Below are 22,225 nucleotides of genomic sequence, written 5' to 3' on the forward strand. Positions count from 1 at the left end.
TAATGCCATACACACGTCACACTACCTGCTCTTATTACTCTGCCATGTATTTAAAATTATGCAATATTAAAAGTTGGAATAATTATATTTTGCTTTACTATTGAAGCTTTATTGAAATTGGAATATTGATATAAGTAATTGCATGAGAACGTGACCAAACCCCCCCCCCCCAACGCAGACACACTAAACTCCCATTTCCTGCCTCTGCGGTGAAGCATCTGATGGTACAGTGTTGTTTTATCAGTCCCAGGTGCTGTCATGAGATGATTAATTGCATTCCAGTGCAACTGCCGTGTGACTGTGATTGTGCCAGAGGCCGAATCCTGATGCTCCATCTCTGGCCGGCAGCGTCGGGGGCGTCTGATGTGTCCGATGGTGACAAGTCGCGTCTCCCCCTTTTATCCCGCCATCTGACACATCTCTGCTTTCCTCCGTGCTCCGCTGCTGATGCCCACATCCTGCCTATATGTCATTGCACCTTAAGAGCTCATTTGGGATTTTGTACACGGTAAACACCGGATAAGCATTAGATGTGTTGAGAAGGTATAGATCAGCCTCATCAAGGCCAGTCGCACCGTGCATTTGGATTTGTGAAGCTCCGTGTGCGTGCACAGCGCATGTGTGTGTGTGTGTGTGTGTGTGTGTGTGTGTTTCTTAGGTTTAGATCCTATGAGTGAATGTCATCTTTATTTACTATGGTACTTTTCCATTATTTTCTAATAAGCTTCTATTGTGAAATGCATCATGGTAAATCCAAATGAAAATCACATGACAGCTTTATGTCATAAGTAATAATTATGTATGTGATTGTTAACCATACTAATTGGTATGTATATAGCGTTCCAGAATGATGTGTGTGTGATCGTGTGTGTGTATACAGTATAGTACAATTAGTAATATATATGTATACAGTACTATAATGAATATTGTAAGATTTATGTACTAATCAGGAAGTACAGTATTACAAGTATGGTAATGAGTATGTATTTAATACTTGAATGTACACTCCTGGACAAAAAAAATGGGGCAAACCCTACATGCCTAAAATTAAGCTTTGGCCCATTTTTTTGGCCAAGGAGTGTGTATACTATACCAAACTGTTCATCGTGCACGAAAATGCAGCTGCCAATCACGCTGTACCCTACCAGTCACGGGAAGACAGGTCTATTAGGCTGTGCATTGCTGTGGTTCGGTGTGGGGGAAGTGGCCGACCCGGAAGGGCATGGGTTTGTGTATGCAGACTTATATAGTTGTTATAATGCCAATAATCGGTTCTTTTGCTTAGTGAAACATAGCACATCACAGTACTGTAATGATAGTGTATGCATTGTAATAAGTATATGGCAAGCATATATGTGAGTATAGGTGTGAGTAAGGTGTAATAAGTATATGGCAAGCATATATGTGAGTATAGGTGTGAGTAAGGTCTGGCCTCCCACACTCTGACGCCCCCCTTTTCCACGGACCTGCTCTGCCGTGTCCTGGAGCTGCTCTGCACCACTCCACTGCCCTTGACCATTTTGTATCTCACTGTCAGGCTGCACCTGACATCTCCAGCAATGGCAAGAATCCACATGGCAAATAGATGCTGTTTTTTTTTTCTTTTTTTTGATCAAAGTGACATTGCTATGGCTGCGGATTACCCCATTTTACTCAGAAAGGGCCGGAATTTGTCCTTCCTGTGGGAGTCAGTCTTGTATGAAGCAGGCATTCGTGTTGTCCTTATGGGAACATGCACCGTCAATGTTTATATTTACATTTTTCATCCATTCGTACATCTTCTATGTGACTGGATGCCAGACCCATTGCAGAGCATGCACACAACATCACGGGCGATTTCGACATATCAGTGTGCCTGACGGCATGCTTTAGGTCAGTACTCCCCAACCCGGTCCTCAGAGACCCACACACAGTCCATGTTTATGCTCCCTCTCCTGGGAGCTGGGAAGGAGCAAAAACGTAGACCGGCTGTGGGTCCCTGAGGACCGAGACTGTTTTAGGTCTAGGGGAGGAAACTGCAATCTCCAGAGGTAACCTGCACAAATACAAGAAGGACATACAAACTGCACACATGCCGGATTGCAGCCCTGGACGGTGAAAGGCTGCAGCAGTACATCTGAGCCGCTGTTACATCCACGTCTTATTATCATTTAATCTTGTCATTTAAGCCAGTATCTTTTATTGCTGTTTTCCAATGACATGGAGGTAGAGAAGCTGGTGCTCGTGTTGCAGTACTGAGCCACACCAGGAACTGACTCATGTAACACTGGGCTCCTGTGTTCCTGACGATCCATTGAACTGAAATGGTACCAAATTTATATGTTACACTGCAATACACGTCTTCATGTGACATTGAACTAAGTATTTCCTGTGATAAATGAGAATTGTATTGCTATATGTGTGTCTGTACATGCACACTGGTTGTTACTGTATGTGCACGTTAATTTTTAATTTTTGTGTTAATCTGTGTTTAGCGGAAGTTTAGTGTAGAGTAAGATTTTCACTGCATAGTGGAACTGCCAGTTTTCTGTGCACATGACAAATAAACTCTTCAGTTTTCAATCTTGAAATCCAAAATGCCTGAGCCTTTGTAGAGCTGTCCGTGGTTTTGAATTCACAAGGCTTTGCGGCCGGGTGTGGATCTATCCATGGTGCTGAAATAACAATGTTTGCTTCAGTGTAAAAACCTGTCCATTGTCCAATCCAAAACCTTTGGTTCATTTCCTCTAAATGTAACTGCCCACGTTACTGAATTCATGTGCCAATACCGTTGATTACTGAACTTATAAGAAATCCAAATGCAATTTCTCCGAGTCTAAGACTTATGTGAAATGATTAACATATGTGAAATTAATCATGTATGTGAAATGAATGCCATTTTCTTTTTGCAGAAACCCCTGCTTAAAAGCCCAGAAAATGTAAATACCTTTTGGAAAATCAAACCTTAGTTACAAATCCCTTTCGGGATGATTGCATCGTACTGTGGTTGGGGCAAAATTTCTGCCCATTTGGAAATTGTTACCATCCTGCTGATCACCATTTTCATGCCAGATGAATAATGCATGAATAGTGAAGCTGACGGGATGGTGCAGGGGAATTAATAGTGACCTGAATGTGCCAAAGTGAGGCTCTGGGTGTTGAGCAGATAATCTCTGCCATTGACGGAGGTGCGTGTGCCTCTTGCTAGTTTCTGTTGAGGTTGGAGACATCAATGCCTGGTGTACCAGAGGAAGGTAGTTCGCTCTGTAAAAAGGCAGCTGTATAAAGGAGGCTGAGTCATGCTGTATGAGGCTCCAGCCATCGGCAAACGAAACACGGAGGCGTGAAGCGTAGGCCGGAAGTGACCCCCTGTGCGTTTCCTGTTTCCCCCACAGGGGGGCCCATCAACCTGACCTGCCGAGCCTTCTTTGGCTACAGCGGAGACGTCAGCCCTCTGATCTACTGGATGAAGGGGGAGAAGTTCATCGAGGACCTTGACGAGAGCCGAGTGCAGGAGAGTGACATCAAGTATGGGTGACCGCTTGTTGGTCGTGTCTCCCTGGTCATACGTCTGTGGTGTTAAGCAGACCAAATGGAAAACAAAAAGAAATGTGAAGAGCCAAAAAGCACCCATTACATAAGTCATCATAAATACAGTAATGGGACACATTCTCCAGCGATAATGCATTTTTACATGCATATATAATTATATAACATTATATGGAAACATTTTCTATGCCTATGCACTACCTGACTAAACTAACACCGCAGTGTGGAGAATAATAGATGTCAAACACATGAAATTAGCAGTTACATGTATCTATGATTCCTTTTGGAATATGCATAAATAATTATAATTTTTATAAATGATTAAGGAAACCATGAACATCTCTAGTAATTATCATAGGAAACTATAATAGGAGTATAGCAAGTTTTTGAAACCTGAATTTTACCATAATTGATTTAAATCTGTATTCTAAATTAGTGATGCATTGAATCACAGCAGGTGTACATTAATCAGCATTCATATTCATATGCAAGCAGTGTAAGATATACCAGTGCCCTGTCTCTGAGACAGAATTCATGTTGTTACATTACAGCTAATTCATTTTTTAAACAAATGTTCTATCAATTTCCCCCACCAAGTTCCCAATTCATGTGCAAAAGGCCCCTCGATTATTTCTAATTTTGTAGTAAGGTTTTACACTGCATAAATGAAGTGCAGTGTTCAACCCGCTCCACTGGCAGCCAACTGAGCTGTAAGTCTCTGCTGGTTTATGTGAATTTATACATCTCTGTTATTTTGCCTCCCAACTCAACTATGTCTCTTTGTAGCCCTTTGTAACAAGGGATTTCATACCCCATCATCTCAGCACATGAAAAATGACAGGAACCATATTGTTTATGGGTTTTTATTATTTATATTTTTGTGTGCATTCTGTAGGTATTCTTTGGAATGAATTCTGGCTTTTTCTAGTCTAGCACTTAAACAGCAATAAATTAACAGGGAACGGACGTGTCTGAACAGGCTAACAAAAAAAATAAAAAATGGAGAGTGAAAAAAGGCAGCCATGAACTTGAAGTAAATCACCCGTGAGTTTATTCTCTAAATGTGCCCGGCTCGCTTCGGCGGACCTGTGCCCAGGGACGATCAAGGATTACTGAGTCCCAGAGTGCATTGCCCCAGAGTTCAATGAAGCTGTGTGTGCTCGTCAAACGATAAGGGTGCACGTCACGTTCCTCTAGTGCAGTGTTTCCTGATCCGGTCCTCAGGGACCCACAGACAGCCCACGTTTTTGTCGGGAGCTGGGAGGGAGCAAAAATGTGGACCGATTGTGGATCCTCAAGGACCGGATTGGGAAACACTGCTCTAGTGGCCACCTGGGAGCGATCTTTTATATCTTAGTCTGTGAATAAATGTGACACCTTAGCTGTGAAGTCTGACTGCAAGGTTAGATGCTCCTTTAACCACATTTATTAGCCAAGGAACTGAAGCAGCATGACCAGCCAGGCCAAATGCGGACATTGGTTGAGCCACATTAGTGTAGCACAGAGGGGGACTAGCATGGGACAAGGGACAACAAGACCTGGCAGTGTCAGGCTGGGTTATGCTCTGAAGCCACTTAGAGCTGACACATCGCAAAATGACAATCCACTCCAACTGTGCACGTAAGTCTTCTTAATGACCCTAGTTCTTATAGAATCTGGTGAGCCAAGTTATCCCGAACAAAGGAAACGTGCCTCGTCCTTCAACTCTTTCTCCCGCTTCAGAAAAAAAAAAATTCTAGCTCTTGATGCTGCTGTTTCACCTTGAGTTGGTGCGATTATGCATCAAGCCTTCATCGTCCAACACTTCCAATAACCTCGATGCCTAAGCTCAGCGAATCAGAGCTGCTGGAAACAGCACAGCCACACACAGGAGGGCAGAGAAGGGAAGAAATCAACCGTTGAGCAGCATGACATTTGAAATAATTCTGTTCACCGTGCTAGACTTAGCGTGACGAGGCCTGTTAGACCATATGTGCATAAAAGATGTAAAGAAAAATCATGCACTTTTTTCCTTCGGCTCTTTTTTGTACTTCAAGAAATTTGCGTTCAGGTTTAATAATTTCACTTTCAGCTGTACAATGCTAATGAACTGCAGCAAAGCCATGATAAAAGTCACTGAGTCTGTGGGGATGATTCTGCACACATCGTCCACGTAAGCCTTTCCACCACGACTGGACAAAGATCTATTAAAAATGCTTAATTGTATTGATTCACAGAAAGTCTTGGTAGAACTGCAGAGGGTAGCAGCCATAAATTCTCATTTTCTTTGGAGAGAGCTGGGTTAGGGTTAGGGTTAGCTCACAGCTGAGACACTGCATTGCTAAGGAGAAATTGAATTAGCAAACAAGTCCAACATTTCATGCGAAAGTTCTTAGCTGGTATAGCACATTACCGCACTGCACTTTCATTACCGCACTGCACTTTCATTACCGCACTGCACTTTTACCAAACTGCTGTCTTTTAGAGACAGTAGAATGTTGTAATTTGCTAATGAGATTTTCAGCTTTTGTGAGGAATTTATTTTCATTTAGGCTGTGTGTTTTAGATTTATTGAAATGTATTTTATGGGTGGGCTATTGGTTTTCATGCATGAATAATGATTCACAATTCCGGAAAATTATTTACGCTGTACAAGAATTTTGAAGTGATTTCATTCTATTCAGAGAACCAATTTACTCGCATAATAGTTAGACTAATATTTTTTGAATACAGAATTTGTCCCAGTGGATTTAAACTAGAATAGTGTAAAATGAAAATAGATTGAATTTGCATTATATATTTTATCGTATGACTTTGTGCTAGTGTACCACAATAACCATTCAGTACAGTGAAGTGGTCCTGCATGCCATTCAGTGTTGAGCTGAGAGACTCACTGCTACACTGGACGTACAACCAGCCAACGTCCTTAATATTTGAACATATCTGAGCTCCTCACAAGGAAAATGTATTCAACATTCCCCCAGATTACACATAATATTAATATGATTTCCTAGGATTAGCTGAGATTTCTAACCAAATGTCTGTGTATACAGTTAAATATTTTACTGGCTGTAGATATAAAAGTAGGTCCCTTTGACCCTCGCCAGAGTTAATTTTCCATTTCGTTTCTGTTATTGCCGCCTTGCCCTCTCACCCCTCAAGGTACTCCACTCGCAGCTAAATTGCCATACACTCTATAGCGGTGCATTTGATGTGGATGGTACAGTGCAGAGATTGTGAAGTGAGGGGAAAATGTATTCTATTATTCCGCCATCATAACCTTCAATTCCACTAGATTTACAAAGCCCGGTGAAAATTTCATGACACACACGGCTTCTTAAGTTAATCTATAGTTATATTTGACCATACATTTTTTCAGTTTCTTTTCAGTTTCGTACCCTTGGTTCGGTTGTTCAAAAACGGCCATTTCTCTGACCTCGTCACCTTAATAACTACCACTGTGATCATCGTCAATGGATTCTGCGACAGTTAATGCTAAAATTTTTGCACGGTTACAAGGTGTTACCATTCTATATCCCATTTTCTGAACAGGTGAAGAATTTATAGTTTTTAGTATTTTTCATGATTATATGAGAAGGGCATTGATTTGTATGAATGTGTCTAGGTGATGTTTGTTAGCAAGTTCTAGTCAACTGTTTTTTTAGTCTTTAGCGTGATAAGGCAAAAGTACAGATGTGCTGCTTTAATGTGCAGTGTTGTGTCTGAGTGGTTTCAAAACGCTGTCTCTGATTTCCTCATCTAAGCACTTTACTAGCTCTCTACTCTGAAGAACACCAAGACCCAATGCTGTCTTTAGCAGAGCTAAAAATGGTCTCAGACATGTTCCTTCCTCCAGTGAAACTGTGACAGATATCAGAATGAGTCCAAACATTTAATGGTCTAGGTGACAACTTAAAGCAAAGTGTGGCACTTGAGGCCACCACGGTGAGCTTTGTGCACCACTGTGGAGTGAGAAGTGATTTGTTAACCTTACTGACCCTGTCCCTGTACCTGGCCATCTGACCAGGCACCAGAGCCGAATGCCATTACAGTCCCAGAGGAACTGAAGAGAAGTGGCAGAGATGAATACTGGAAGCCAGGCCTAGAGGGAGCTGCCTCATATTTTCTCCTAATCCGTCTCTGGTCTGCACCCTTAAATAGCACATTTTTCTGGAGTAGTAATGTCTGTTGGGCATATGATACAGTAACGCTGAGGTTAATTAATATTAAGCACACATCATACTGTAATACTCCAGACTCTCGTCTGTCTGTTTTCCCAGTTGTTTCTCATTTGCCTTGATGTTCAGGTTGTCATCTGCAGTATCACTGCATTTCCAGACATTCCAGTTTCTAAGACAGCTGCAGAGTCCAGCCTTGTTTAAAATAACACAAATGCACATACAATGCCAAAGATGCACTGAGTGGGAGACACTTAATGACTGTTGACTTTCCTGCAGAAAAAAAAAATTCCTGCGGGTTGAATTATCCCTAATGTCCACCCCCCCCCCCCCCCGCTCCCACCTGGGCAGTTATTTTGGAGGGTGAAAACGTTGATGAAAATGATCAGTGACAGTCGAGCAAGCAGTTGGTGATATTACTGTCATTCCTGGAATGATTCATGGGCATCTCATCTTTCGGCGTAATCATAAACGCATCTTAGAGAGAAAAACTCCTGGAAACCTTAATAAAAATGCATGATGATCACATGACCTCATCGCATATGATATCTCATTGGAGGAGTCCAGGAATTATATCCAGAGTAATGCGTGGCTAGAGGGGGTTGCGACGAATGCAGTCACGGTGCTCACAGTACCTGTCGGGTACCACTCTGCAGGAACAATCAGACGTATAATATAATATTCCTCCAGCTCCCTGGAATAAAATATTGTAATCCTTATCTATCATGCTGACGTCCACTATATCAAAGTTTCCCAAATATAAAAGAACACAGTAAACAGTTCTTTTAACCCAATTGCTTTTCTTACTAGTCAGGCGGCCATAAAGGAAAAGAAAGGTAGCCATACTGATTAATAATACATATTTATGTATTTTTTTGTCAGTTCAATATGAGCCCTGCAGGAGAGATTCATTTACTTTATGGAAAATTGTTTCCTCCAACTCCTGGTTTCCATGGCAGCTGCTATAAAAAGATCATTTCTTGGTCATAATTTAGTTTTCTTACACACTGGGAGTCGTTACGTGTATTTTAAATAGCAAAGTCGTTAGTATACAGTAAATTAAAGTTAAGGTCATTAAAAATCAAACAAACTGGGTTTCTTTACCTTCAAGATACATGGTATTTTTTCAGTTTCATTGTATGTTAGTGAAGCAGCGTTTCTCTTTATACTCTGTGTGTGAGTTTATAATTATCTTCTATTTATTATGCAGTATCAGTTTTATATATTGCAATTAAGTGCATAGCACTGAGCCTCTGGTTACCCCTGGCAACTGGCCGGAGTACTCACTGATATCGGGCTTTGCCTTGCAGAGTCATCAGGGAACATCTGGGAGAACAGGAGGTGTCAATCTCCCTAACGATAGATTCTGTAGAGGAGGGGGACCTGGGGAATTACTCCTGCTACGTGGAAAACGGAAACGGCAGGCGTCAGGCCAGCATCCAGCTCACCAAGCGGGGTAAGGATCTCATCCCTGTTTCGCTCACAGACCAACAGGAACAGGAAATGAAAGCAAAGCACTTATTAGCCAGGCTGGTGGTTCATGACAAAGAAGCAGATGACGTTCATCTTCAGACCAGCAAACATTGCTACAGATATTCAGTACAGGCATATTCATGTATATTGTACAAATTGTTTCTTGCCGGATATTAATGAAATGAATCTGTAGGTTAGTACTGTTGTCAAGTGCGCATCAATTATGCATGATGCTGTTCATGCAAACAATATGTTCATGTGCTTTGACATATGTTGGGTGCTTGTTTTCTGCTTAAGGCCTTGTGATAGTGCACAAAGCTCCAAACCTGCATCTGCAGAAAGCTCCGGAAAACCGCTAGACGTTACTGTTTTCCGCTCAAATGATCCTGATAGTCAATCCGCTCGGTTTGCCAAGCTCTGCGCTGTGACAGACATTTTCCGAACACTCAGCAGCTGTCTCTGGTCCCGAAATAGTTATTTTATTTTTGTACGAGTACTTTTTTTTGTGTGAGTTTCTTTTTTTTCTTCTTTTTCTTCTTAAAAAGCTGCTATTAGTTTCTTGGCATCTGGACCATTTCCTCATCTGTCAAGCGTAGAAGGTGTCACCACACAGGAAGAACTAATGTTCAAGGACAATCCAGCACTAGCGTGCCTTCAAAAAATGAAAATCATCATCCATGCAGTGGGTCCTGTGACATTTCCACAAATAGGTGAACTGACTGTGGGTTTTCCAATAGCAACTAGCTGTTGAGTTAGCGCCAGAGTGCGAATGCGGCTGTGGAAGCACTGGGAAGCAGGGAAGAGCATTTTCTCAAAGGTTGCACCACTCGCAAGCTGAGTTTGCGAAGGAGCTGCACTCAGGCAAAGATGTAATTCGCTCAGAGTTTGCACTCATTTAAATTTAAATTCACCCGAAAGTTTCACTCACTCACAGGCTGATCTCTATTAAATATTGAGCAGTATTGTCAGATACTGAGCCACTTAGAATGTCCCCCAAATTATTATGTCTAGAAAAAAGATATCCAGCATGTCTAGGCGGACACTTAATCTATGCATTTTGATTGATTGCCCTCTTATATAACTGAATCTAATTTTATACTGATATGTTGAACTAATAGTAAAACACTACAGGTGTTTATTCATGGTTACCAGTATTATCAAATGGAGCCTCCTGCCTGCTGGATTCCAGCCACTCATGAATGCTTAAGTCAGAGACCACGCTACCAAACACAGTTAACGTAAGCATGCCTTTTTCTGCCGGAATGCATCCTTTTAAATAATAATTAAATGATTTGAACCGAGCAGTATTTCTGTCTGGTGTTTTTAATGTGATGAGAGAATCACTAATAAAGTTTATTGCCGCGATTTGGTAATTATTTTGGAAATTCGGTTTTCTCACAACATTCAATTTCCCAGAAGTTTTCGGGTTCGCGTATATTTGCATAATATATATTTTTTCTTTTAAACTAGTAGCTGTTCAGGACTTTGCAGGCATCTCGGTTCTATTTTATTTACTCGAGGAAGAACTTCTACTGAGCTGTGTATATTTGAATACATTTTTATGAGATTATAGCAGCCCCCTGAATTGAAACCTATCAAAAGACACTTCTTTCCCGCATGCAGCCACACACAGTGTGATATATTTGTGATTATTGTAATGTTTATTTTATGGATTTACGACGCAATATGCATAATGTATGCGGAAGCTGCTCCGTAGCGCAGATCGCGAAAGCGAAGGCTCATCGCGGCGGCACCTGAGCTGGGAAAGTACCTGTGTTCAGAAACGTGGCTCTCTGGGTACAGTAACAAGATTTCAGAAGACATCGCGCTAATGGGTTGCACCATTCAACGGGAACATCATTTTAATGCTCCGCCCAAAATCTATAGCGCAGTACTCCCTATCATGCTTACGGTAAAGAGTATTACAAATGATACTCCCTATCATGCCTACAGTGTTTGGAGTAAAGGGGTATTACAAATGATAACATCTAGTCCACGCAATTCTGTAAGCAATGTTCCATATTTTAATTCTGCATGAAGAAACCTGGTGTTCTATTTTAGGAAATGCAGTTGCTTTAATTGTACTGTGTTTTAATGTGCATTTTCCACTTTATCACACCTATTGTTGCATTAACTTTACTGCACAGGAAAAAAGCAGTAGGATTTCTTCTTTTTTCATGGCCGCAAACTGCACAGGTTGATGACAGTAAAAGTCACCGAGACGTCTGTGTTCTGGTACAGGACAGGACAGTACTATTATTGGGGATTCACATACCTCAGTCACCATGTGACTAAGAGCAATACCCAGCAATTTTGGAGCTCATGATTTGCATTTCATGCGATGCAAATGAAAGCCAAATCTGAGTGGTAATCTTGTATCTAGTAATTGATAAAATGTACAGGAATCCACACAGATCAGGCTGCTGATTAAAAAAAAAATTAACTTAAGGTCAAACTAAGGGACAAGCGTACTTTGAAAATTTAGTTTTCTTCTCATTACATCCACGAATACCTTCTTGTTAGTGGGTTGTTTGGTGATCACGGCGTTTTCTTACAATGGTTCCCACTTTCTCACTCAAAGGCATCACCTGACACTCAAAGAGTCAGTGCTGCATTATGTGTCACGGTGTTTGAGTTTCTGTCTATAAACAGAACTGTGCAGATTTCACACAATGGCGTTAAGGATGGCAAAGGTTTTCGATGCAGGACGCCATTGTTTGAAGCTTTGTTTGGTTTGCTATTTCTCACCTACAATCGATTGACCTAGGGAGCTGGAGGAGAACCAGCTGTTGATTACCTGAACCTGAGACACCAAACACATATTTCTCTAAGCTTGGCACCTGGTACCTGGCCATTAACTCTCCGCCGTTACCTTTGCAAGCAGAGATAATTGTTTTTCTTTATTTCGCCTGGCACAGTTACTGCATATATATAAGGTATAGGAGTTATTAATGGCATCCGTCCATCAGAACTAGTGTATTCTGACCCAAAGAATGGGAGGAGCGTTTCCCTTTGAGTTATTGCTAGGATAGTCTTCCACCATTCTCTTTTTCCTGTTGAATTAGTTGCATGAGGTGATAATAATTCACCCTGTGGCGGTAAATTTTCGCAACAGCTGCATGAAACATGGTGGGAATTACAGAGCTGCCAGAATGCACTGCAGGGACGCAGACCTCTGGACAGTGGGTTTAATGGACCATGTTTTCATCCTGATTTCATATACCGAGCACCAGCCCGACTTGCAGGACTGAGATGCCCTTAAATGTATCATTTTTAAGCCCTGGGGTCGTTGATGGTGTTTTCCCCTTGAGTGTCACTCGCCTTGCAGTCCCGTGCAAATTGTTTTTTTTTCTACATCTAACTTAGAAAAAAGATATTCTGTATTTTATGTTGTTCTGTTGTGTCTGAATCTTGAACAAGTACTGGTCTTTCTGCTCATATTCCAGTGATGTAGACGATTGAATCACTTCCATGAGTGGAAACAAAAGGCTTTATTATGTTTACCTGTCTGACCTGAGGATCTGCTCCCATTTGTGGCAGTATGGGGCTTGGGAGCCATGGACTAGGCACACTGGACTGAGTGGGTGAGATGGATCTGCCTCTTGCGGCCCAGTGAGAAAAGCCAGATTGAGGCGGATGTCAGGCGGACAGATTAGGCCACGCTTGTACTCTCACCCAGGCATGGATCTCCACAATGATGAGTCAGATCCATCACCCTCTCTCCTCCGGAGGTGTGGCGAAATGAGCCCCACAAGTCCAAATGATGTCAAGGTTGATGAGTCGCAGTGGCAGCCTGCATATCCGCAATCAAACTCAGTGCCAGCATGGTGAAGGATTATGAATTGCGAATGACTGCATTGCTTTGTCAAATATATTGACACCTGAGTGAGGCAACGCTTCACAGCATTGGCTGATAATACGTCTTAATCTCCCCTCCTCCACAAAAGCTCCATTTAGGTCCCCGACAGAGAGGAATGGACCTCTTTATTTAAATCTTACAAGAATGTCAGACTCATCACATCTTCTTAGGCGATGAGGAGGCTAGAGTTGGGAGAACTGGGTGCAACTTCAGCAGATGCAGGAAGTAACCAGGAAGTCAGAGCAGGGGCCAGTACAAAATCCCCTATTAAAATAATAGAACCAAACCTTGAACAAGAAATGGCTTTGGGTGCAGTGAGCCAAGGATCTTCTCATTTTTAGCTCCTCCATTTCTTCTCTGCACTTCCTGGTCAACCGAGCAACAGACACCAAGGAGAGTACGGAGAACCAGCCACGTAGTAATGGTACTCTTCTGGATGAAAGAGTAGCTAAACAACCCAAAAGTCCATGAAGCCAGTGACACAATCCCGCTTTAATGGGGTCACGGCGTAGCGTAGATCGCAGTGCTGACGGAGAGCTTCCGGGAGACTCTAATTATTCACCTCAATCACATTGCAGCTCACAGACATAATTACAGAAGCCAGACTGGCTGATTCTGCATCCCTTTGATACCTCGTGTGTTCAGGGTTAATGAACTGTCTGCTAGAAAAAGGGAAGCAAACTCTCTGTGCTCTGGATGTCATGGTAGTGGGCAGATGAGGTTGAGTAGCAACCTGATGGTGTTGAGATCATTCTCCAGGATTTCATTTCCCTGGTGAAACCAGCCTTAGTGTAAAGCAGGTGTGATTTCAGAGAGTCCCGCCTGTCTTCAGTTACATATATCATTAGCACAATTAACACCCCCCCCCCCCCCCCCCATGCTTTCTGTCTATCTTAGCAGAGTTAATGTACACGGTGGAGCTGGCGGGAGGACTGGGAGCTATCCTACTGCTGCTGGTCTTCCTGGTCACGCTTTACAAGTGCTACAAGATCGAGCTCATGCTCTTCTACAGGAACCACTTCGGCAGCGACGATGTGGATGGAGGTAAAGTCGCGCTGTCACCTGACCTGAAACATCCTATCACCGATCGTGTTTATTATGATGCTCCTGCTATATTTGCCGTATATTCAAATGCATAGTACTGACACCACAGCCAATGCTAGAGAATTTATATAGTTTATAGTTATATAGTTTGTTGCTATAAGGTCACCATAAACATGAACTCAAATCCTGCTTACTTGTTATTTGAAAATGGAGGCCATGGTTAGTAAACTGTGCTAAAAGCACAAATCAGGTCATTTCCTGGAGGACTTCTCTGACCTCGTGTTTGCCCTCATCTCTGCCGGGACTTTATATAAGCCGGGAGGATCTGCAGCTCCTTCAAAGAAGCAGTAACCTTTCCCTGGTTACCAGTCGCACTGTCTCAGCTTCCACTGCACTCAGCTCTGCCCTATATACTGGAATTTCTTTGGAGTTTTCTTTTCTAGATTTTTAACCCAGTGGATGAATTTCTTGAGGGTTCAAATCCGACCTCAGCTTTGTTTGTGAATATTTTCTTTTATATATATGTGTATGTATATATACACACAAACACACACACACTCCGGTTTCCTCCTGCATTTCAAGCTGTGCATTTAGGTGTGTGTGTGTGTGTGTGTCTGGATTAGGTTTATATTACATGTGGGAACCAAATGTGCCCCACAATGTAATAAAAACCTGTTTTTTTGACGTTGTGGGGACCATTTATTAGGTCCCCACAAACATCTGTGAATGCAATCAAATAACAAAAAATGCCAAAGGTCTTGTATTTTGTTTGATTACTTATGGTTGTGTTTGTGTATATGTGTGTGTGTGTGTGTGTGTGTGTGTTTGACTGTGAGTGTGTGTATGTCCTGTAATGGACTGGTATAGAACTGCTTTATGCCCCTGATCAGGAAAATCGGTTTGGAAGGTGGTTTAATGTTGGATGCATCATGCATGGAACCTTGGCTTGCAATTTCAGAACTGCTCTATGTTTCAGTACGTCGGCGCAGAAGACCTAGGCGTTCCTTAACGATTGCTTTTACCTGCCTACATCAGAACCTTCACTTCCGAGTGTTTCTCTCATTGGCTTCTGTGATCTGCCTTACAGCTCTTAGCCCATCAGGTTAAGACTTTAAAAAAAGGAAACATGAAAAGTCCTCAGCACCCTGCAACCTCCATGTCACTTGCGAGCAGCGATAGAAGCTAATCCCCTCTGCCAGCCTGCCGCTCGGCTAATTTTAGCTGGTGAAGTTTCCATTTGTGGATTTATTTGGAGGTCATTGTTATATGATAAAAGCTGAGAGTCTGACTAGCCTTCAGCAGGTGGCTCCTAGCTTCTGATGCCAACTCTGACAATAGTAATCCAGGTATCACAATGAAGAGGACAATGAGTGCATTAATTGATGCGATATATATCTCATGTGTCAGGGGCTTACATTAACACATAAATGGCTATTGATTTTATTGACAGATTTTTATATATTTGCATCCTCAGGAATAGATGCTGTTATCCGGGATTTTTTTTGTATTATTATTTGCATCTGTGTTTCTGTTGGACTAGAGAACAGCAGGAAATGCTGCAGCGTAGCTTTTATAGCAGGGATGTTCAAATCACGGTTCTCAAGGGCTGAGCACCGCTGATTTTCCAGTCTCTTTCTTTCTTTTTTAACCTGTGAGCTGGTCGTGAAGCCTCTGTGGCCAGTCGAAATCAGTAATTATTAAACTAACTGCCTGGGAGAACTGAAAACAAGGCCTGGATTTGTAACCGAGGGCCAGATTTGAAGAGTCCTGGCTTATAGTAATCAAAGAGACTAAAGAAAATTTTCCATTCAGAAATTTTTTGCCTGATTATTTGAGTAACAAAAACTTATAAACACATGGACACAGTTCATTCTTCAATTATAGCCATTCTTTTATACCATGGGGCTGTGAAGCACTTAAAGCAAGTTAAGTCTTTAAACTGATGTACAAAAGATTAAACTATAAATTGAATACCAATCAGCACTGTTTTCCCAGCGCAATCAAATTTAGGCATGATGGTGCCAGGGGGTGTTTGTTGTCGTTTGTTTCATCCATAAGATGTTCTGGGAAAAAGCACGGAATGTATTGAAAGAACAAGATTGCTGGAATGAAGTCTGGGGCGTGCGATGGGGAAGGTGTTACTGAATGGTGTTTTTAAGCTTTCTAGGGTATGCAGAAGTGGATAGTCTAGATGAATCAAACATTTCTCTGAAAAACTCATTACTTGTTGTGCTGGGAGCCCTGGGTGGGGTATCTTAAGGAAAGACAGCTTAAAGGCACTTAAAAAAACAGCAAGAGAGCTAAATCGAGAGCCCTGCACTTAATGACAAGGAGAAATTGTCTTCTTTAATTGCACTACACCAGTGAGCGAAGCAAGATGCAAAGAGATTTTCAATTTGCTCCCTGTTTAAGGGGATCAGTTTCAATCAGCCCCAGAGCCCTGGGATTCCCTCTCAGAAGACCTGCTTGTTTTTCTCCATCACCAGAATGCTTATTCTGCTCAAAGGTTTTCATCACCAAGCCCCGCCCCTAAAGCTCGCAGTTTTGCTCTCATTGGCTGCAATGCGTGGTCATGTCATCATGATTGCGCTGTATTAGTCACAAATGCATTCTTTTCTTCCCTTGAAAAAAACTGTCAGATTCACTTAGAGATGATTCAGGGACTGAGGTTGTGTGGGTAAGGTGAACATGCATAGCTCTTGTAAAAGACAGAAAGGTTTTGCAAAGATGACATAGTATACAAACAGAATTTGGTAGTTCTAATGAAATAAATATTTTGTTATGCTTTAGAAATATATAATAGTATAGCAATATTGTTTTTCTATATGAATGAGTAATGTTGTGTAGGCCTTGATCTGTTAGTCCTGAACATGACAGTGGGCTGTATATGTGTTCTTCAGGCATTGCTGCAATAGTGATCAAAGTGGAATCAGGGCTGCACCTCAGTAATAGGAGGCCAGCTGTTTTCAGACCTGTTTTGGGCCTTTGCTTTTGAGACTCTTCTTTCTTGACCAGCATTGTTATGAGTTTCTGTTTCCGCTGATCTCTGAGCCATCCATAGGCCGTAATCCTGCAGTGACGCTCACTGTAGCACAGCCCATGGAAGAGTGACTCGAGACTCATCCCTCTGCTTCTCTGTCCTCTCATTTCATCCTGTCATTTCCTCCTACCATTTCATCCTGTCATTTCCTCCTACCATTTCATCCTGTCATTTTCCAGATTGTATGTATTCTGTAGGACATGCTCCACCTTCCAATGAACCAAGATGTCAATTACTGTTCAGTTTTGTTTCTTATACATCGACATGGTTTCAAAGACAGGCTTGACATGTATCCCATGTTTATTTACTTATTGCAAACTATATTTTTGTGTAACATACCAGTATCAGAGTGCTGTACTTTTCAGTGGATCTTATGATGTTGCCTATCTGTGAGGATATTCCTTCATAAGAGACATTTTCAGATGAACTGATGTGTCAATTTAGAATAAATTAATCATGCTAGATCACAGCAGCTTTTTTTGCACGCATTTGTTTTTTGAGTCAGGATTTGACCGACATAGATGTAGATATGTGATTTTATCGAGAATCCCATTTTAGGAGAGTCTCCTGGACACAGGGGTGTTATGTGAATTACATAAATAATAGCACTGAGCTAGCAAAGGTATTCACCTCACAGACCCCGGTGGGCCTCTGCAAATGGAGGGAGGATGCAGTTCTGTAATAGCAGGTGCCCCGCCTGCAAATCCCCCCCCTAACCTGTTCCACTTCTGCCCCTGTAGATTAGTGTTTCATCGCCATGGAAATTGTTTTCACTCTGCCCACGTATCTCTCACTTAAAGAAACAGAGTCTGATTTCACGTCGCTAGTGTTATTAAGCCGTAAGTCAGCATTGCGCCGCATCGTGATGGATGATGGGGCCGTAACTGTCATACAAAGGCTGTGCTCCTCTGCTTGTTTGCAGAATCACTTTGACCTTTCGATCTGAGATACTCAATATGTGCTGTACACCACCAATATATTGATTTACTGTATGTTTTTCCATTCTGATTTTAAAGATAATACCACTTGATTCAGAAGGTATCATTGTGGCCTTGGAGTTCCAGAGCTATGGGTGTTAAGCTTTAACTGCTTTATTGTCATTCATGAGGTACTTGCGTAGTTTTATAAACATGCAGTAACATTGTTTTGAGAACTCGTATGTTAATGAAGTTTTGCTGTTACATGTGCCTTCAGAAAGTAGCTACATAACTTTGAGGTGTAAAATTGTAACTGAAACTTAACTTCTGAAACTTTTTTTTTCGTGTTTTCCATCTTAGTTTCTCCAGGTTTCATCAGAGGGTGCAACACTCGGCATGTGAAAGTAGCCCTCCTCTTCCATTTCAGACATTTTGGTATAATGTTATCTAAAGCAGGAAGCAGCTGAATGTTAAGCTTACCGTGCTTCTTCATACTACTCTTACATATTTATTAATCTTTTCTTCATCCCGCTGGAAGAGCAGAGCAGGAGAACCTAAACCAACCCACTGAAAGAAAACAACTTAATTCTGTCACTTACTGCTCTCTTAACAGTGAGGCCTGAAGCTTTGCGAAAGAGCAGAGATCAGTGTCGCATGGTGGTTTCACTCGATACCTCCTCTGGAAGCATTAGCAACGGTTTGAGAGAATGATTCCCCCCCCAGCCCACCCCCTTTCTGGTAAACTCCTAATCTGCCTCACTCAATAAAACTGTTCTGCCACAGCTCTGAAGAATAGACCCACTCTGTACCACGCTGGTGTTAGATGTGGGGCACATCGAGGTGTTTATCAGAACTGGGAAAGATGTCAACAGACCGACTGAGCTGAGCAAGTATCATGTCTTTTAATGAAGTGGCTCAGCGGGTGACATGGTCGGTACCACCAGGGCTATAGGATCACTTCCCATCCCTGGATCTGTGTGTAGGGCTTGCATGTTTCCCTGTGTTTTCATGGATTTCATCCCACAGTCCAAAAATACGTGGTCTGGCTAATTGAAATCACTGAAAGTGCTCATAGTAACTGAATGTCATGCAATTAATGAACTTCCCACTCGGATCAATAATGCTATCTATCTATACATCCATCCACCCGTCCATTCATTCATTCATCCATCCATCCAGTCATCCATTCATGCTCCCTAAGCATCAAGCTCATCATAGTGGATAGATGGTTATATAAAAAAGATGAATTATTATCCCAAACTGTTGAAGAGTTTGATGTATTCTGACTGTTATTTTTGACTCAAACAATCAGAAGTGCAGGCTTAAAATTCATGAAAACCCTTATGGCATCCCTTCAGAGCTCAGCTGAAAAAGCATTGTATTCAAACGGCCCTGTTATCCACAAAAGTATTCTACAATATATTTAGGACAGAATGAAAAGCAAATTGTAACATCAAAGGTCTGGATGCAGCTTGTGTATTGGATAAGATCTTTTTTTATCACGGTTTGCCCTAGAAGAAGCAGGAAAAAGAATGCATTGTACCGTTTAGCACGTAGCAGCTATGGTAACCAAAAACTCTACCTTTGTGCCTCTGTAGAAAATAAGGACTATGATGCATATCTGTCCTACACCAAAGTGGACCCAGACCAGTGGAATCAGGAAACCCGGGAGGAGGAACGATTCGCCCTGGAGATTCTTCCAGAGGTCCTTGAAAAGCATTATGGGTATAAACTCTTCATTCCAGACAGGGACTTGATCCCAACTGGAAGTAAGTATTAGAGCTGGGTCTTTGTCAGTTCTATGTTAGATTAGTTGCTGTTGTTGTTATCGTTCTTGGTTTGTAATTGTATTGTGTTTATCGTACATGTTCTGTGCATAATATTGAGCCACCAGTCATTTACCATCTATCTTTATACTGAGGCATAAGCAAAACACCTCTGTAGTAAAAAAAAAATTAAAAAGTAAAATAGCCAGTATCAATATTTCCCTACCATTCAGTGACATTTAATCAGACAAGCCAGAGAGATCATGTTTCTCTCTCTCTAAAATAGTGCAGGTCACCTGTTCACCCTGTTATATCAGCTGTATCTATGTGGTTTGTGGTTCATGTGACCCGTCTGTTCGTTTCCATTATATTTCCAGTATTTTCTATGGAAATAATAAAGATATTTATGCATTTTGGATAATGTGTCAGTGCTCTGCTGCCATTATTATTTTACATTTCAGAGAATGAGGTGCAGGCACTGGGAAGTTCTGTTCATATAACGTGTAACAGGAGAACTGTGGAATCATCCTATTTTTATTCCATAGCCTTATGCTCTCTGTCATTTGTCATCAATGAATTGGAATATATATATATTCCATGTATCTGTAAATAATGATCTTTGGTGCATGTACTGTGATCTTAAGTATATGTCGTTCGACATTAACATCTTAATTAATGCTTTTCAGTTATTGCCGTCATGTTTTTCTAAGCAGCCTGGAAGTACTTTATTTAATAGTTGTAATCTTGTACATTTCTTTGTCTCACTAGTGTTCGGAGGTGTGATTTAATTAAAAAGGACAAATTGTATAGAAAGCCTGCATTATATGTATGTCACATTCAGAGCAAGCATTATATTTCAGTATTTAATAAAAATGTTCATGTGAAGCTTATAGTCACCTGTATTGCTTCATATGGAGGTGTGATCTGAGTTTATATAAGTTAATTTTGGGCAGCATCTGTGCTGCTGTCTAATTATTTATCCTGTGTTGTGGGTTAAAGAGACAGATTTTTAGCAACCAAAAGTAGCTGAGGGGACCACAAATTATTCCAGAAGCTTTTCACACCCAGGTTAAAAAATATATATAAGTATTATTATTATTTCTGGTCTTGTTAGATTTGTTTATATATGTATATCGGCTGCTGTGTTATTATATCTACCAGAAATGTGTAGTGTCCTCATCCATCTTACAGTAAACAGGGAAACATTTACATTTTATATCATTTCGTTCACTGTAAGCCACGGCATAATTACATCTTCTGTCACTCCAGTCATTGTCATATGGAGGTTATTTGCATTTTACATCATTTCTGTCACTGTAAACCACAGAAAGTTTACATTTTAATTTGCTTTCCTCACTGTCCAGCACCGAATGCTGATTCATAACACCCGCAGGTGCTTTGTCATATCACAACATGAATCACTCACCTTATGTTCCTGTGACTGCTGATCCCATATTAAACTGGACTATATTTCGATGGTAAGACGGAAAAACTGGGAACGCACAGAGAAAGAGGAGAAGCATCATAGTGTATGTCAATGTGTGTTTTGTTTACATCTTGCTGTTCTGGCATCGTATGATCATAGTGTGAACATTGAAATATTTATGTTTAGGTTACTCCAATGATCATTTCCAGGATGATACAGGACTTCTTAGAGGTACTCTTCCCCAACCTTTTCCACTTGTGTCAGCAAACAAAATGCTTTCCTTCCAGAAGCAGTTCTTTGGACAGAGAGACATTCTACCAAGATCGACTGGGGGGGGGGGGGGCTCAGTGATGACTTTCGTCAGGTTGAGGCCTAATTACATAAAGTAGGCAGACCTAACTTATTGTTTTAAAGTATGGCTTCTCTTGTCCTGGGATTGAGTTGTCTCCTGGTTTGTGTTGTGTTGACTCTTGTCAAGCTGGGTATTTAAGGGGGGAAGGTTTTTGGAGGGGGTGGGAGTGTCAAAAGAGAAACACCTTTTCCTTGAAGAGTTTCAACTTGGTTGAAGTTCACTTTGATTAAATAAAATCCCGTTAAGCTGATAAAGTTGTAGTACATGTATCTGAATATGTATGTATGTATTTCTATACACGTGAATGTTTGTATGACGCATTGGGGCATCTTGATACAAGGTTGGTGCGACTGCTATTGATAGAACAGTCTAGAATGAGGGGTGAGGTCCTTCTGTGGGCCGTAGGAGCCTCCTGTATCCAGCTCATTCATATTCCTACCTGCGGCTAAACAGTAAAGGGGGGGGGGGGGGTGTCTTTGTAAGGTTACCAGGATATGTACTTTAGTTAAGATGCAAGCAGGTGAAGAAATGCGACAACAGGAACTGTGAACATGCTTCCAAAGTTACTGCTTGATCCTGTGGTGTCACTAATACGGTCATCAATTCTCACAAATTAACAGCATATATATTACATGTATATAATGTATATGGCATGAATAACTT

General features: G+C 41.4%; 1 protein-coding gene across 2 annotated transcripts in view; it reads left to right on the forward strand.

The window, feature by feature from the left end:
- LOC111839459 (interleukin-1 receptor accessory protein-like 1) overlaps positions 1-22,225 on the forward strand; it is a 260,104-nt gene that overhangs the window by 235,749 nt on the left and 2,130 nt on the right. The window contains exons 7-11 of one of the 2 annotated variants that reach the window (XM_072700472.1): positions 3,375-3,507; positions 8,996-9,141; positions 13,915-14,061; positions 19,617-19,787; positions 21,397-21,441. In XM_072700472.1, the coding sequence (XP_072556573.1) occupies positions 3,375-3,507; positions 8,996-9,141; positions 13,915-14,061; positions 19,617-19,787; positions 21,397-21,441 (642 nt within the window). The remainder of the gene's footprint in view (positions 1-3,374; positions 3,508-8,995; positions 9,142-13,914; positions 14,062-19,616; positions 19,788-21,396; positions 21,442-22,225) is intronic. The other variant, XM_072700473.1, reaches the window with a different exon arrangement.

Source organism: Paramormyrops kingsleyae, chromosome 16, assembly GCF_048594095.1.
Source record: "Paramormyrops kingsleyae isolate MSU_618 chromosome 16, PKINGS_0.4, whole genome shotgun sequence".
Classification (NCBI taxonomy): domain Eukaryota; kingdom Metazoa; phylum Chordata; class Actinopteri; order Osteoglossiformes; family Mormyridae; genus Paramormyrops; species Paramormyrops kingsleyae.